At 39.4% G+C, this 14,386-nt stretch overlaps 1 protein-coding gene across 4 annotated transcripts in view; it reads left to right on the top strand.

Annotated features, from left to right (window-relative positions):
- Positions 1-14,386, top strand: part of LOC116614450 (sodium channel protein 1 brain) — a 49,349-nt gene that overhangs the window by 26,607 nt on the left and 8,356 nt on the right. For 3 of the 4 annotated variants that reach the window (XM_032375470.2, XM_032375468.2, XM_048729862.1), the window contains 12 exons: positions 2,200-2,327; positions 6,334-6,414; positions 7,494-7,622; positions 7,955-8,046; positions 8,130-8,324; positions 8,634-8,697; positions 9,269-9,413; positions 10,017-10,163; positions 10,457-10,675; positions 11,077-11,214; positions 11,753-11,941; positions 13,649-14,384. In XM_032375470.2, coding sequence (XP_032231361.1) covers positions 2,200-2,327; positions 6,334-6,414; positions 7,494-7,622; positions 7,955-8,046; positions 8,130-8,324; positions 8,634-8,697; positions 9,269-9,413; positions 10,017-10,163; positions 10,457-10,675; positions 11,077-11,214; positions 11,753-11,941; positions 13,649-14,384 — 2,263 coding nt within the window. The remainder of the gene's footprint in view (positions 1-2,199; positions 2,328-6,333; positions 6,415-7,493; positions 7,623-7,954; positions 8,047-8,129; positions 8,325-8,633; positions 8,698-9,268; positions 9,414-10,016; positions 10,164-10,456; positions 10,676-11,076; positions 11,215-11,752; positions 11,942-13,648; positions 14,385-14,386) is intronic. The other variant, XM_048729863.1, reaches the window with a different exon arrangement.

Genomic DNA, 14,386 nt, shown 5'->3' with positions numbered 1-14,386 from the left:
AAGTCAGTCTGGGAACGCAGAGGCATCTCACAATGCACCAAGATCAAAGTGTACAGAGCAGTCGTCTTAACAACACTTCTCTATGGCTGCGAAACTTGGACCATCTACAGAAGACATGAGAAACTTCTCCAGCAGTTCCATCTCCGCTGTCTCAGAAACATCCTAAATATCCGCTGGCAGGATAGAATCACAAACACTGAGGTTCTGGAGAGAGCAAACCTCCCCAGCGTCATTACCACCATGCGCAAAGCTCAGACACGATGGGCAGGACACGTCTGCCGTATGTCAGACTCCAGAATACCCAAACAGCTGTTGTACGGTGAACTAAGCCGTGGAAGCAGGAAAGTTGGAGGCCAGCGCAAACGCTATAAAGACTGCATCAAATCACATCTGAAAGACTTCAATATCGACGTTTCAACGTGGGAAACTGCAGCATCTGACAGACCGATTTGGCGTAATCTGATTCACAAAGGTGCCATCCACTCAGAAAATAAACGCTCCAACGCAGCCAAAAACAAACGCCAAAAACGCAAGGCTAGAGCTGACCAACCTACCAATATGACCCCCTCTTACTGGTGTCCGACTTGTGGAAGGGGTTTTCTTGCACGAATTGGCCTTATAAGCCACCTGCGGATTCATCCCTCCGCCCCTTAGACATTGTTATACTGTCAGTATTGCTATGGTCATACTCGACTACGAGTTGACGAACAAGAATCTCCAGTATTATCACCTTCATATTGGACTATTCTTTCCGCTTGTAGCACATTTTCTCGTTTGGAGCTATCAAAACTTCGACAAGTTGTGACAATTTGATGTGGAATCTTCACAAGCGTGATGTAATTTGGTATTCACAACGTCACATTTTGGTTAGGACCAAACCCTCAGTAATTTCTCTGCTAACTTTAATCAGATTTCCTTTCAGTTCATCTTATTTATACACGATTCAAATAAACTAATGAAACTGTATAGTGACGGGGTTTAACACCGCCAAACAAAACGACTTCCAAGATTCTCTTGAAATACGAAGGTAAAAGAATCGTGGATGTGCACCGGCAGTTCTATAGAAACCCCATTGCGATATGTTTTTGATAACACTCACTTTAAAAAAATGTTGCCGAATATAAGGGTAGAGATAACACTTCTGCTCTTATGTTTAATATTTGAAATTCGGATAAATTGAATGTTGATTTAGTTTTACCGTACATTTGCACAATCTCGATCCTGGAGTCCCACTTTTCAATCATACTTGCCCACTTCCTGCATTAGTTAAATTGAAAACAAATACTCAGACTTCCTCTTGTTTGGCCTTAGTCACCTTGTACTGACAGTGATTCGCACAGTCTCGTCTGAGACCTTCGATTCTATTTAAAAAAACTAATCCGATCTTTACAGACGTAAAAATATCAATCGAAATAAGAAAACGGCTCAATTCTGTAGCAAAAGCATAAAACAATCTATTTGGATACTTCAAACAGCAGTTTGAATCCAGAGCTTTCAAATTATGGACGCCCTTCTTCCTCCCATGATGCATTGCTTTGTCTGCCGTCTTTATATTTCTACACTTTGCGATATAAAAAATATTGCAATGCAAAATATCACGAGCATTTTTGCGATGCGCTTTTTTTTTATCTTAATGTATAAATCTCAAATAACAATATTTGCCTGGTAATCATAATCTCACCATGGCAAATGTTCGTTGACACTTCCCAGGCGCGTACAAACAGTACCCCCCTTCAATGATACGTTTCTGTAGCGCTAGCATTGGAGGGATCGGCACAAAGAATTATACGCCCCTGGAATGGTGTGGTGGTTTTTACACCCTGTTGCAATGCTTCAGAGATGTCGTTTACCAATATTTTATCCCGTGGTCAACAATTCTGAGCGATATTTGTTGGTTGTAAACGGGACAAAGTAAATCTCCCCCAATATTGTTAACGGCACCAACACTGTTGGGCCAGCAATGTTAGCTGTCTTGTCTAGCAATGTTGGCGTGATATCGGAGGGTTCAACACGGAAGCCGGGGGTTTTATAGCATTTCGTGTCTCTCATAGGGAGGTTTACCCCAACCCCCCTAGGGTTCAACACGAAAGCAGGGTTTTTTATAGCATTTCATGTCTCTCGTAGGGAGTTTTACCCCCACCCCCATGTGCCTTTGTTTATGCATGTCCTCACTCCTGCTCTGTTTTGTTTGTATTACAGACCTTTCTTGTTGTCGCGAGAAAGTTCGGCAAACAGTATGTCTACAGATTTCACGCATCCAAGTCCTTGTGGTTATTTAGCCCTAGAAATCCACTTAGGAGATTTGTAATTTTTCTAATCACACATCAGTATCCTTTAAAGCTAATTGTATATGCTGTTAATGTTAGTACCATTATCATTATTTGATATTATTATCGTTATTAGTTCTTGTTACTTATAATATTGATATTCTTGTTTTTGTCGTTGCTTTTCATGTTGTTGTTGTCGTTGTCAAGAATGTTGGTAATTACTATAATGTTTTGGCCGTGGTATTGATGGCACTTGTCTTATCGTTGTTGGCCGTGGTATTGATGGCACTAGTCTTATCGTTGTTGGCCGTGGTATTGATGGCACTAGTCTTATCGTTGTTGGCAGTGGTATTGATGGCACTAGTCTTATCGTTGTTGGCAGTGGTATTGATGGCACTAGTCTTATCGTTGTTGGCCGTGGTATTGATGGCACTTGTCTTATCGTTGTTGGGATGGTGTTGATAATGCTGATTGTCATGTTGTTGTCGCTGTTAACAATGTTGATTAAAATGATGTTGTTAGTGATTTTAATAGTCTTATTATTGTTGTTTTGGCGTTGAAAATGTTGACAATGTTAATTGTGATGTTGTGGTCATTGTTAGCTCATACTTCTTCTCTTGTCTTTTTTTTTCTACCGTTGACGTTTGTGATGATTATCATGGCAGTGATAGATGGTTGTTTTAGATGCTCTATGCTGCTAATTCCCAAATTCTACCTCCTTGAAACTGTTGCTGTTAATTGCCATCCTCACAGCTCTGATCGTTGCTATAGTAGCGTTTATTTCTAATGTAGCAAAAACATCTATTCATACTAACAAGTACGTTATGAATATATATACGACATCCAAAAGTGCCAATTATTAAGCAGTGGGAACTTTTTAAGAATATTGTGATGTTTTCTTGCTCCAGTCAAACCTTCTAAATCCAATTATCCGTTTTTAGTTTGAGTATACCTCGTTCTGATATACTTCAGCCCTATTCATTTTGATGTCCTTTTTTCACTTGCTAATTTTCTTCTTTTATTTGCTTTTTCAATTACGTCTTTTTATGAAACCGCGCGGCTTAGCATATTAAATCGTAATCTTTTTAAACTAAGCTTATCTTCGACATATTCAAATCCTTTAAATTTCTATCAGTTGTTTATAATTTACTGAAAGAGCAACTAACCGGTATTATGTGCAGCTTTGTTCTATAATCGATGTTTTGTAGTTAGCATAATCCATTTTCCCTTTTGGACAATTGATTGCCCATTTTCTTGTTAATCTGCTTATTTATCAATCCATAAATATCCGATGAAACTCAAATTCGTTTTCATAGATTTTATTGTCACTTCGAGAAACTGTTTTTTTTTTTTTTTGCGAAGAGTGCAATGGACTATATCTTTCTGTTTTACGATTTTATTCCTTGTTGTTATATTTATTGGAGATCACTTTGTGCCCATTATTTTTCTTGATAAGCATTCGGCTCTTATCTTCCCACAGTCATTGTGATACTATAATGTTAAAACATAACACAATTTTCTCTATTTCTGCACTCCTTCAACATAATTGATTTTTTTAGTCATCGACCAATGTTGGATATATGTGTATATTACTACTCGTCTACGATAAACTAAATGGGGTTTTCGCACTGCCTAGTTTATTAATATATGAAAATTTCTAACCTGGAAATCTAAATTTGGATTTTTTTATAGTTTTTTTTTTTGCTGACGCCCAGAACAGATGTTCGCTAGACTTGCCTGTCAAACCACCGATCAAGAAATAAAAACAAGACCAACCGGTTTCCAGCAAATGATTTTGCTCTATCTTTCATCTTCCATTTGTGTTTCTAGTGCTTTTGGATTAGGATCAATAAAATGATGTCGCTGATAATAAAAAAGTGTATTTTGATCAATGGAAAATTAAGATTTTTCAATAGAACTTAAGCGTCGGCGTAACATAGAAGAAAATTCTACTCTCTTCCTGTGCTGTGACGGCATATCAGAAGTGCAGACTCTACAAATCAAATCGCAGTCGGATCCTTGTTACGGCAGCCGACCTATATTTAAGTCAGTTCTATATTCAGGTGTTTCCATTTATGGGAAACAAGGGGCAAAAAAGACGTGATGGCTTGGGTGCGTGGCAACTAGTCCTCTGAGAATTTCATTTTTAGCGTACTTTAATAAATATGCCGCCCACGAATTGGGTTTTTGTCAATTGTCTGATGGGCGTTTTTATAAATATTAGTAAAACGATTTTTTAATTTGTTTTTGCAGTTGCAGTCATAGAAACTTTGTCGTGGTCATAAACATGTGAGCAGAGCATCTGAATAGCTTTAAAGATTTGCCGTAAATAATACTATAATCAAGTATTTTTTTCGTGTTTTTATTTAATTCATTTATTCAATTTCACTTGAGTAAGAAGGCACAATTACCCACGCTTCATCTTCCGCCTGTCGCCTTATTCGGTTTTAGTACTTTATTTCCCCCCACAAAATGTGTTTTGAGGGACGAAAGTCGCATAGCAATCTCCTCTCAATTCGTATATCCAAAAATACGAATGTTATTCATTACATTCCTATTTCAATACATATCAGAGAACTCACTTCCAACTTCGAAAACCAATAAAAACCTATATTAGGTAAACACCCATAGGCTATATACCATATATAGCCCTTGCATTTCGTTTGGTTCAATCTCACGAAAAGAATCCATGCTTTAGCCAACCAAGGCTATTTATGATTTTAATTTCCTTTGATATTTATTTTCCTATTAAAAACATTTCATTATTCTTCCAAATAAGCGAACGATCTTTTTTGTACATTTTCCAAAAGAAAAGCCTTTTTTTCCAGCCTGCTAAGTGCGATTGCGAAGTCGATATTACAATTTGAAGTGCGGCGAGTAGCCTGCTGAATTGTTTAACATCGTCCGCGGTAGCATGTGAGATAAAAGCGCATTTTGATCCTTTATTGCTCGCCTGGGACTAATATTTGTATTTTGTGACGCTGGTGTGGTTTTGAAGCGGTTTTAGCCAACAGTAACCATCGTCACCTTATATAGCTCGGATTTTCTCAGTGGTTTTTAGTCAATTCAGGAGAAGCAAGGGTTTCTAAAGAGACAAGTGTGTTTCCCACTTGAAACCCTATTCAAATACTAAAATTATGCAGCAGTTAGATTAAAAGTCATAGATATTTACATAAGCTAAATGACTCGAAACGTGCCTCTAGCTTATGTTTTTCTACTTGGGTATATATTTTGCAAAAATAAAACCATTGAAAGTGTTGTGAGTATTCCGTGTTGAATTTAAAGATCGATTATCACGATTTTATCTTTCTGGTTTCCATTCACTCCCGCGTCGACATATTTTATATCATTGAACGCGTAACCCAACAGATGTCACGGATATCCATCGGGTAACACTTTTGGACTGGGATTACTTATATGCGACCGTCTGTTTTCAATCCTAATTCGCAGATTCTACACTCTTTTCTTCCGTTTAGTGAATTTAGACCTGTCGTATTAATCAAATCAACGGGCGTCACTTTGCAATTCACTTCATCCTCAAAGCATAACTACATATTGGTATTTTTAACCGGTGGTCGCACACATCTCCCTAAGCCGATAACTCAAGGATTTCAGTTGCTGTTGCCCTAATCAATTTTCCAATTCTCTTCTGCTTAATCGATATCTTGTATGAGTTTTGATGGAAACCTTTTTCAAATTCTGACCTGGTTGAGGCCGCCTTAATTTGTGTGACATCTTTATGTCTCTCTCCGTCTCGCGCACTTCCTTAATCTCTCACGAAAGAAGCTAATTGTTCTGCGAATTTCGACCTTAATATAACATGGGCGTGTGTGTGTCGAGTCGAGTAAACATTTTACTCAAGGACCCCCCCCCCCCCAACCCCTCCTCTGCACCCGCGACTGTCCCTCCGGGTCTTACCGTTGGGTGTTTGAATTGTGTACTTTTAACTGTGTACGTTTGATGGAGCTGGTCGAATGTTTATCCGATTGATATTTTATCTCACATTGAGCTCGCGTAGTTAGACGTAATTAGAGGAAATCCTGTATTTCCTTAACTTGCTTTTCAGATATTTTGAACTGCTTATTTTATTTACTATTTTAACAAATTGCGTGTTTCTGGCAATAAATGATCCTCCAGAGGAGCCAGAGTAAGTAATGGGGACTGGTACTGATGATGATTATGAGGAATCATGGTGACGATGGTTGTGATGTTGTTAATATTGATGAGGAATAATGATAATGATAGTTGTGATGTTGTTAATATTGATGAGGAATCATGGTGACGATGGTTGTGATGTTGTTAATATTGATGAGGAATCATGGTGACGATGGTTGTGATGTTGTTAATATTGATGAGGAATAATGATAATGATAGTTGTGATGATGTTGATATTGATGAGGAATCATGATAATGATGGTTGTGATGATGTTGATATCGATTAATTAACATGATGATAGTGGTTGTGATGTTGTTAATATTGATGAGGAATCATAATGATGATGATTCTGATGATGTTGATATTGATGAGGAATTATAATGATGGTTGTGATGATGTTGATTTCGATTAATTAACATGATGAAAGTGGTTGTGATTTTGTTAATATTGATGAAGAATCATGATAGTGATAGTTGTGATGATGTTGATATTGATGAGGAATAATGATGATGGTTGTGATGATGTTGATATTGATGAGGAATAATGATGATGATGGTTGTGATGATGTTGATATTGATGAGGAATAATGATGATGATGGTTGTGATGATGTTGATGTTGATGAGGAATCATGATGATGATGATTCTGATGGTGTTGAGATTGACGAGGAATTATGATGATGATGGTTGTGATGATGTTGATATTGATTAATTATCATGATAATAGTGGTTGTGATGATGTTGATATTGATGAGGAATCATGATGATGATGATTCTGATGGTGTTGATATTGACGAGGAATTATGGTGATGATGGTTGTGATGATGTTGATATTGATTAATTATCATGATGATAGTGGTTGTGATGATGTTGATATTGATGAAGAATCATGATAATGATAGTTGTGATGATGTTGATATTGATGGTGGTTGTGATGATGTTGATATTGATATTGATGAGGAATCATCAATATATGGTAATATTGGTGGAGATTGGTAGTGATTGAGGAATGTTTTTACTTCAAAACTGTGCATGGTGGCTCCGTGCCTAACATGTTACTCTATATTTACAGGTTCGTCTTCGCAGCAATTTATACGGCCGAGATGATTCTCAAGATTATCGGCCGAGGGTTCGCCCTCCATAAATACGCGTATCTTCGGAACGCATGGAATTGGCTGGACTTTTCTGTAGTTGTTTTAGGGTGAGTAGCCTTCTAGGGAACAGCTTCCTGTATGTTTTTTAAAACAATTTAACAGTTGTTATGACGTCTTTAAAGACCGCGACAGCAATGCATCTATGGATAGAGTGAACGTCTCTTAATCATCCACACGTTTGCTAATGTTTTTAATTTAATATTTGAAGACAGCGTTTGTGGTGAAATTTCGAGAAAAATTTAATCCAAACTCACGAAAAATCAGTAGAAATGGATGCTTTGTCGCACGTAGTATTTTGCTAGGATGACACAATGGCAGTTTCCAGGAACACTGTGTGTTCGTGAAAAGACTAACTCTTTGCAATGTCTTTATGTTTCAGTTATATTACTATGTTACCCGATGTGCAAAACCTTTCGGGGATTAGAACTTTCCGTGTTCTAAGAGCTTTGCGGACGATATCAGCCGTAAAAGGTATGAGCTGAAAGTTCAACGTTTAGAAGTGTTTCTGTCTTTGTATGCTACGATCTGTTTCCGTAATTGTCTTGTGTTTGCAGGTCTGAAGGCAATGGTCAACACTCTTCTCAAGTCCATTATTATGCTGTCGGACGTATTGATTCTTACCACTTTCTTCATGTGTGTGTTTGCGCTTATTGGCTTGCAATTCTTTTGTGGTAACATGACGCAGAAATGCGTCAAAGATGGCGCGCCGTTTGATGCTCTTAACTACTCTAGATATCTAAAAACACCAGGTAAGCCGTTCTCTGTGCCCCCTCCCCTGGGAAAACTAGGTTACGAGTATTTAGTTAGTTATACAGTGATAGCTTGTCTGACATCTGAAACACTGCATAAAAACTGCTTCAAAGACTCGAGATGTTTTGCAATGTATGGCTACCGAGTGCAAAATACGCGAATACGGTCAATGAATAGGGTAGCTATTTACTAACGAAAGATTTATAAAAGAAAGTAGCTTACTCGAGCTTGAAAAGCGTTACAGCGTTGGCTATGCTTGGTACGTTTAGTTAACTATGATAGCACAACTTGGATCTGTCTTCTTGTAGATAACTGGTATGTTTTTCCTGGTGACGGGTTTGCTGTCCTGTGTGGCAACGACTCAAATACAAAGTGAGTGGTTTACATCATCATCACTACCATCGTCTTAATCAGTAGGATCGCCATCATGATTCACCATCATCACAATCAGCCTTATCACCATCATCATCATCTCAATTAGCCTTAACACCATCATCATCATTACAATCAGCCTTATCACCATCATCATCATCTTAATCAGCCTTATCACCATCATCATCATTACAATCAGCCTTATCACTATCATCATCATCATCATCTCAATCAGCCTTATCACCATCATAATTCATCATAATTGCAATCAGCCATGATTCATCATCGTCATCATTGTGTGCCTTAACTTAGTTCTGTTTCATCACAATCAGTCTTATCACCATCATCATTCATCATAATTGCAATCAGCCATCATAATTCATCATCGTCATCATTGTGTGCCTTAACTTAGTTCTGTTTCATCACAATCAGTCTTATCACCATCATTATCATCATCACAATCAGCCTTATCACCATCATCATTCATCATAATTGCAATCAGCCATGATTCATCATCGTCATCATTGTGTGCCTTAACTTAGTTCTGTTTTTTCTTTCTTTCTCTGCCTAGCATGTGTCCTGCAAATTATACCTGTTTAGAGAACGCGGGGCCCAACCCAATATCTCAGTTTATCAGTTATGAGAATTTCGGCTTCTCGCTGCTGACTTCACTACAGCTCGTCACGATGGACTACTGGGAAAGCATTTACAACAGTGTAAGTAGTGATGACCTTTACACTATGCTTTTATAGGAGTCATAAATGTTAAAGCTGGATGGAGTTTCGTTGAGAAATTCTGATCCTCTATGTCTTTTTTGTGCTACAATAGGGTCACAGTGATCAGTCACTGTGATTTGTCAATATGTAATTTTTCAAGACATTCTGCATGTGACCTTTTAGCAATTGTGCCCTTTATTGGCTTGTCATTCGGTGTGATTAATATTCCATGAATTCAGAACAAAAACGGTGGTGTAAAATGTTATACGGAATTCGATTGGTTGTTGTTTCCCTCTTCTTATTGGTAATAAAGTTAGTTTTAGTGACAGGCATGGGACTTGTTTTCGATTGGGTGCATTTAAAGTCTCTTCTAATTGGTGGAGCTAGCTTGAGTGACAGGTATCATCTGATGTGATGTTAATGCAGGTAATGTTGACCAAAGGCCCTTTGTACGTGTTATTTGACATTGTGTGATGTGAACGCAGGTAATAGCTTCCAAAGGCCCGCTGTACGTTTTATCTCACATTGTTTGATGTAAACGCAGGTAATAGCTTCCAAAGGCCCGCTGAACGTTTTATCTCATATTGTTTGATGTAAATGCAGGTAATAGCTACCAAAGGCCCGCTGTACGTGTTCTACTTCCTGTTCGTCATCTTCCTTGGCCCATTCTACCTTATCAACTTGGTCCTTGCCGTCGTGTCGCTGTCGTACGAACAGGAGACTGCGGCACTTCAAGACGAAGAGCTCAAGGTATTTTCAACATCGATCTAGTACATTGGTATAGTTGGACCTCTGAACCTTTATACAACGAACACCTAGTACAGGTTAACCTCTACACAACGGGCACCTAGTGCAGGTCAACCTCTGCACAACGGGCACCTGTGTCCTTTGTATAAAGTTTTTGCTTGACAGACTCAGCCACAACAACAGAGACATCAACATCAACGACGACGTACACTGCCACATTAGAAAACAGGAAACGTTTGACGATGTACGTTACATAATTATGTATTTCTTATTAATTTTGTTTGCTACTCTGTCAGGCCAAGGCATTTGCCGTACTCAAGCGAAGTGCTTCCACATATTCATTTGACGGTAAAACCAATGTAGAACCTATGTACGAAGAAGATATCCTTCCCCAACTGCCGGACGAGGTTACGGAAACTGAGATACAGACAGCAGAGGAATCTACGCATCATGATCTGGAAAATACGATAGACACTGAACCGGCGGAACCGACTTGTTTGCAGAGGATTCGGAAGGTAAGATGCGCAGTACTGCTTGCTATAAACTGTGCGAAACTCTTAATTCCAATTTTGTACTCTTGAAGTCGTGCCGCCGCTCCTTTACTTAAATTAACACCTCTTATTTTTGGCTGGGCTGACGAAATTTCAGAATGGAACCTATAGCTTACTCGAACCCTAGGAGGGAGAAGAAACAGTTCGAATTAGCAGGGTTTCACTGTAGTTTCATTAAAACTAAATAAATGTTTCAGTCCAGTTAATCCGTGAATGTCGAAAATATGTGTACGTATTCTTTTATCGGCTGATTTAATATAGAGTGTAAATGTCGTCCGTAGACGGTTGTAGACGTTAAGAATGGACGTAATAGATGTAAACAAAGGTGTGACTGATAGACATTCTTTAATGTGTGTTTTCTCCAGGTCTCGCTGAAGATCGTGAATGACTCTGTCTTTGAGACGTTCATTACTCTCTGCATTCTCTTCAACACGCTAGCCATGGCGCTAGAGCACTTCGAGATGGATAGTACTTTCTCAGGGATCTTGGACATCTTCAACTACGTAAGTTAAATAAGGAAAATAAGGCACTTAACTCCCGCTATTCAAGGAACACAAAGATGTTTAGTTGTTAGAGATAAGGTTTACCCTATTTAACTTAGCTCTAATCGATGAATCACCGATACATTATTGTGCCTTTTATATTTATCGTACATCGGGACACGAAAAGCTGGTGTGGTATGCAATGTTATCCATATCACAGTAACGGCCTCTTGGCTGTTGTAGTAGTATTATTACGAAGATCACAACGTTGACGAAGACGACAAAAAAAACAATTGGATTGGATCAAGCAGCACGTGGCTTATTCATTTCTACCGGGTTCCCCACCAATCGTTTAAACTCTGACGGTCCTTTGATGACGCAGACGTTTATCTTGTGAACTCTCTGAATTATGTTCTCAATGTAGAAACAAAGTGTTAAGTTCTATTTCAACTGTTTCTGTGCATATTGTTTCGGTAATTTTATTTGTACCACCTTTGTAGCCTTTGCTAGTACGTTTTCCCATGGACGGTCACATATTTTTGTTCCTCTCCACGTGTAGATATTTACCGCCGTCTTTATACTGGAAATGGTGCTTAAGCTGATGGCTCTCGGCTTCAAGAAATACGCGAAAAACCGGTGGAACCTGTTTGACGGGACGATAGTGGTGCTAAGCATCGTCGACATGCTGCTGACCTTCACAAAGTTGATCACGGGCGCGGGGCTTAGCGTACTCCGGACCTTCCGTCTGGTAAGCGATCCCAGAATATTCTTTTTCACGTGTGTCATGTGTCTGTGTTACGGATAAGCTTACTCATACCTCGCTTTGACTGTTTTTCCATAGTCTTTCCTTGCGTTCTGCTACATTTTCTCTCCTTGCTATAAGGCTGATTTACAGGGTGTCTCAAAAGTTCGTGCCCCTTTTAAAAATATCATTATTTCCAGCCTGCACGTAAACTGAAGCTGGAAAACCAAAGAAATCTACAGCGGTACTTTTTTCTTCCATAATTAGTAGCAAAAAATAGGGGGATATAAAAGTTTTTTCCTTTTCCCGCAAAAATGTTGCGCGCGCGCCAAATCAAAATAAATTTCCCGCCATTTTTTTTAGCATGAAGATATCGAATATTCTCCTCCATTTCAAGGCGTTTTCGCAACGAAAACAGCTTAGAAGAGAAATGAATCCTCTACAAGCTAAAAAAAAAGCTCTAATATAAGAGCTCCAAGCGGCTATTCTTAGATCAAATGAGTTTTCGGTAAAAGAAATTGCGATAATTCTTGAAAAGTCGGAGAGATGGGTAAAGAAATGGTCCCGGGAAACTGAATTCAATGACAAAAGACAAACGGGAAGGCCATCTATTTTATCTGATTCCGCAAAGAAATAATCGAAAAAGCCAAATACAGAAGAGGATTTTCATTGAGGAAGATTTCCAAAGTTCTAAAACGTAAAAAAAGTCTCGAAGGATACATTTCAACGATTTATTAAGGGAAAATGGTTGAAAGCTATGAAGCGCCAGGAGAAGCCAAGTTCCTCCGGCGTACCAGGTGAGAAAGAGCTCAAAATGGATGATATAGGGCGGAGTGACTGGTCGGGGGTTAGCATATCTCCACTTCGTTCTCCAAAACCAAACTTGGACTTCAAAGTACTACGTTTCTCAGATATTGGAAAAGGAAGTAAAGCCTTTGTTATCGAGACGATCAACAACAGAAAAACCTTCAAAAAAGGAAGCTTTTTGTTAGAAATGAAAAATATGATCTTCGTAAAAGATGGCGCTCCAGCGCATACAGCACAGATGACTCAAGACTGGTGCAGCAAGAACTTGCCGGGATTCATAAAAAAAAAAGACTGGCCACCAAATTTACTTGATCTTAATATAGTCGAAAACGTCTGGGGTCTGATAGATCAGTCAGTTCACAGGGATCCTCAACCAACGACGCTGAATGGCCTGAAGAAGCGTCTTCGGGAAGCCTGGAGAAATGTACCAGTTGCCACATTACAGGCGTTGTCTCACTCCATGCTCAAGAGCATGAGAACGTCATAAAATGCAAAGGCGGACACTCTGGATACTGATATTTGGACATGTAAATCTTGACTTAAATCTTGACTAATAAATCTATAATTTGTGTTAATTTGCTTTGGTCATAGTTACTCAAAATATTTTTATGAGCTCTTAAAAAAGGGGCACGCACTTTTGAGACACCCTGTAGATAGCACGATTTAGTCGTATGCCTCCTGCCTGCGACACATCTACAACTCGAGTCGTAGAGTGTAAATCAGCCTACGACTCCGCTACGATGCTCGGCTACGAAAGTCGTAGTGTGTAATTCAGGGCTAAGACATGTCGTAGGAAGGTCGCATACGACTAAATCGTGCTGTCTAAATCAGCCTTTACCTTGCCTTATGCCAACAACACTCGACTAACCTAGCCTACTCTTTTCTTCTATCTTTTATGTTCTTTAGCTCCGTGTGCTCAAGCTGGCTCAGTCATGGAAGACCATGGGTGCTCTGCTCAATACGATCGGCAAGAGTATCGGCGCAGTGGGAAACATCATTGTCATCCTTGGCATCATTGTGTACATGTTCGCCGTCGTCGGTATGCAGATGTTCAGAGACAAGATAAGAAATAACGATGGCGAGCGTGTCCGGTGGAACTTTGACGATTTTGGCCACTCGTTTATGATGATCTTTCGTATTCTATGTGGTAAATGGATCGAACCCTTGTGGGCCACCATGAAGATCTCCTCGCTTGCTATTGTGTTCGTTTTACCCGCGTTTATCATCGGTAATTTCGTTATCTTGAATCTCTTTCTTGCGCTGCTGCTGAACTCGTTCGGTGGAGACTTGGGAAGTGACGAGGAGGACGAGGAGGCCAAGAAAAAGAAAGAGGAGGAGGCCAAAAAGAAAAAGTCAAGGAAGAAATCCCGCCTACAGATCAGTCGGCTTCTCGGACGGAAAAAGGTGTCCGGGAGCCGAAGCAAAGTCGGACCGGAAGACGAATTGGACAGCGAGGACGAGAACAGTGAGATGATACGTCAGCAGGATGAGGATGAGAACGAGAACAAGAAGGAGGCTGCCAATACGCTTACGAATTGCAAGAGTGCAGAGGCCGTCAACCAAGACAACAGCATGGAGCTCTCGGAATTTAACGGTAAAGTGGCTGCAGACAACACCAATGGCTACAGCAACTGCAACTCAGGT

The sequence above is a fragment of the Nematostella vectensis genome, chromosome 7 (assembly GCF_932526225.1).
Source record: "Nematostella vectensis chromosome 7, jaNemVect1.1, whole genome shotgun sequence".
Lineage (NCBI taxonomy): Eukaryota > Metazoa > Cnidaria > Anthozoa > Actiniaria > Edwardsiidae > Nematostella > Nematostella vectensis.
The sequence above is the reverse complement of the archived record's forward strand: the minus strand, read 5'-3'. Positions and strand labels throughout refer to the sequence as shown.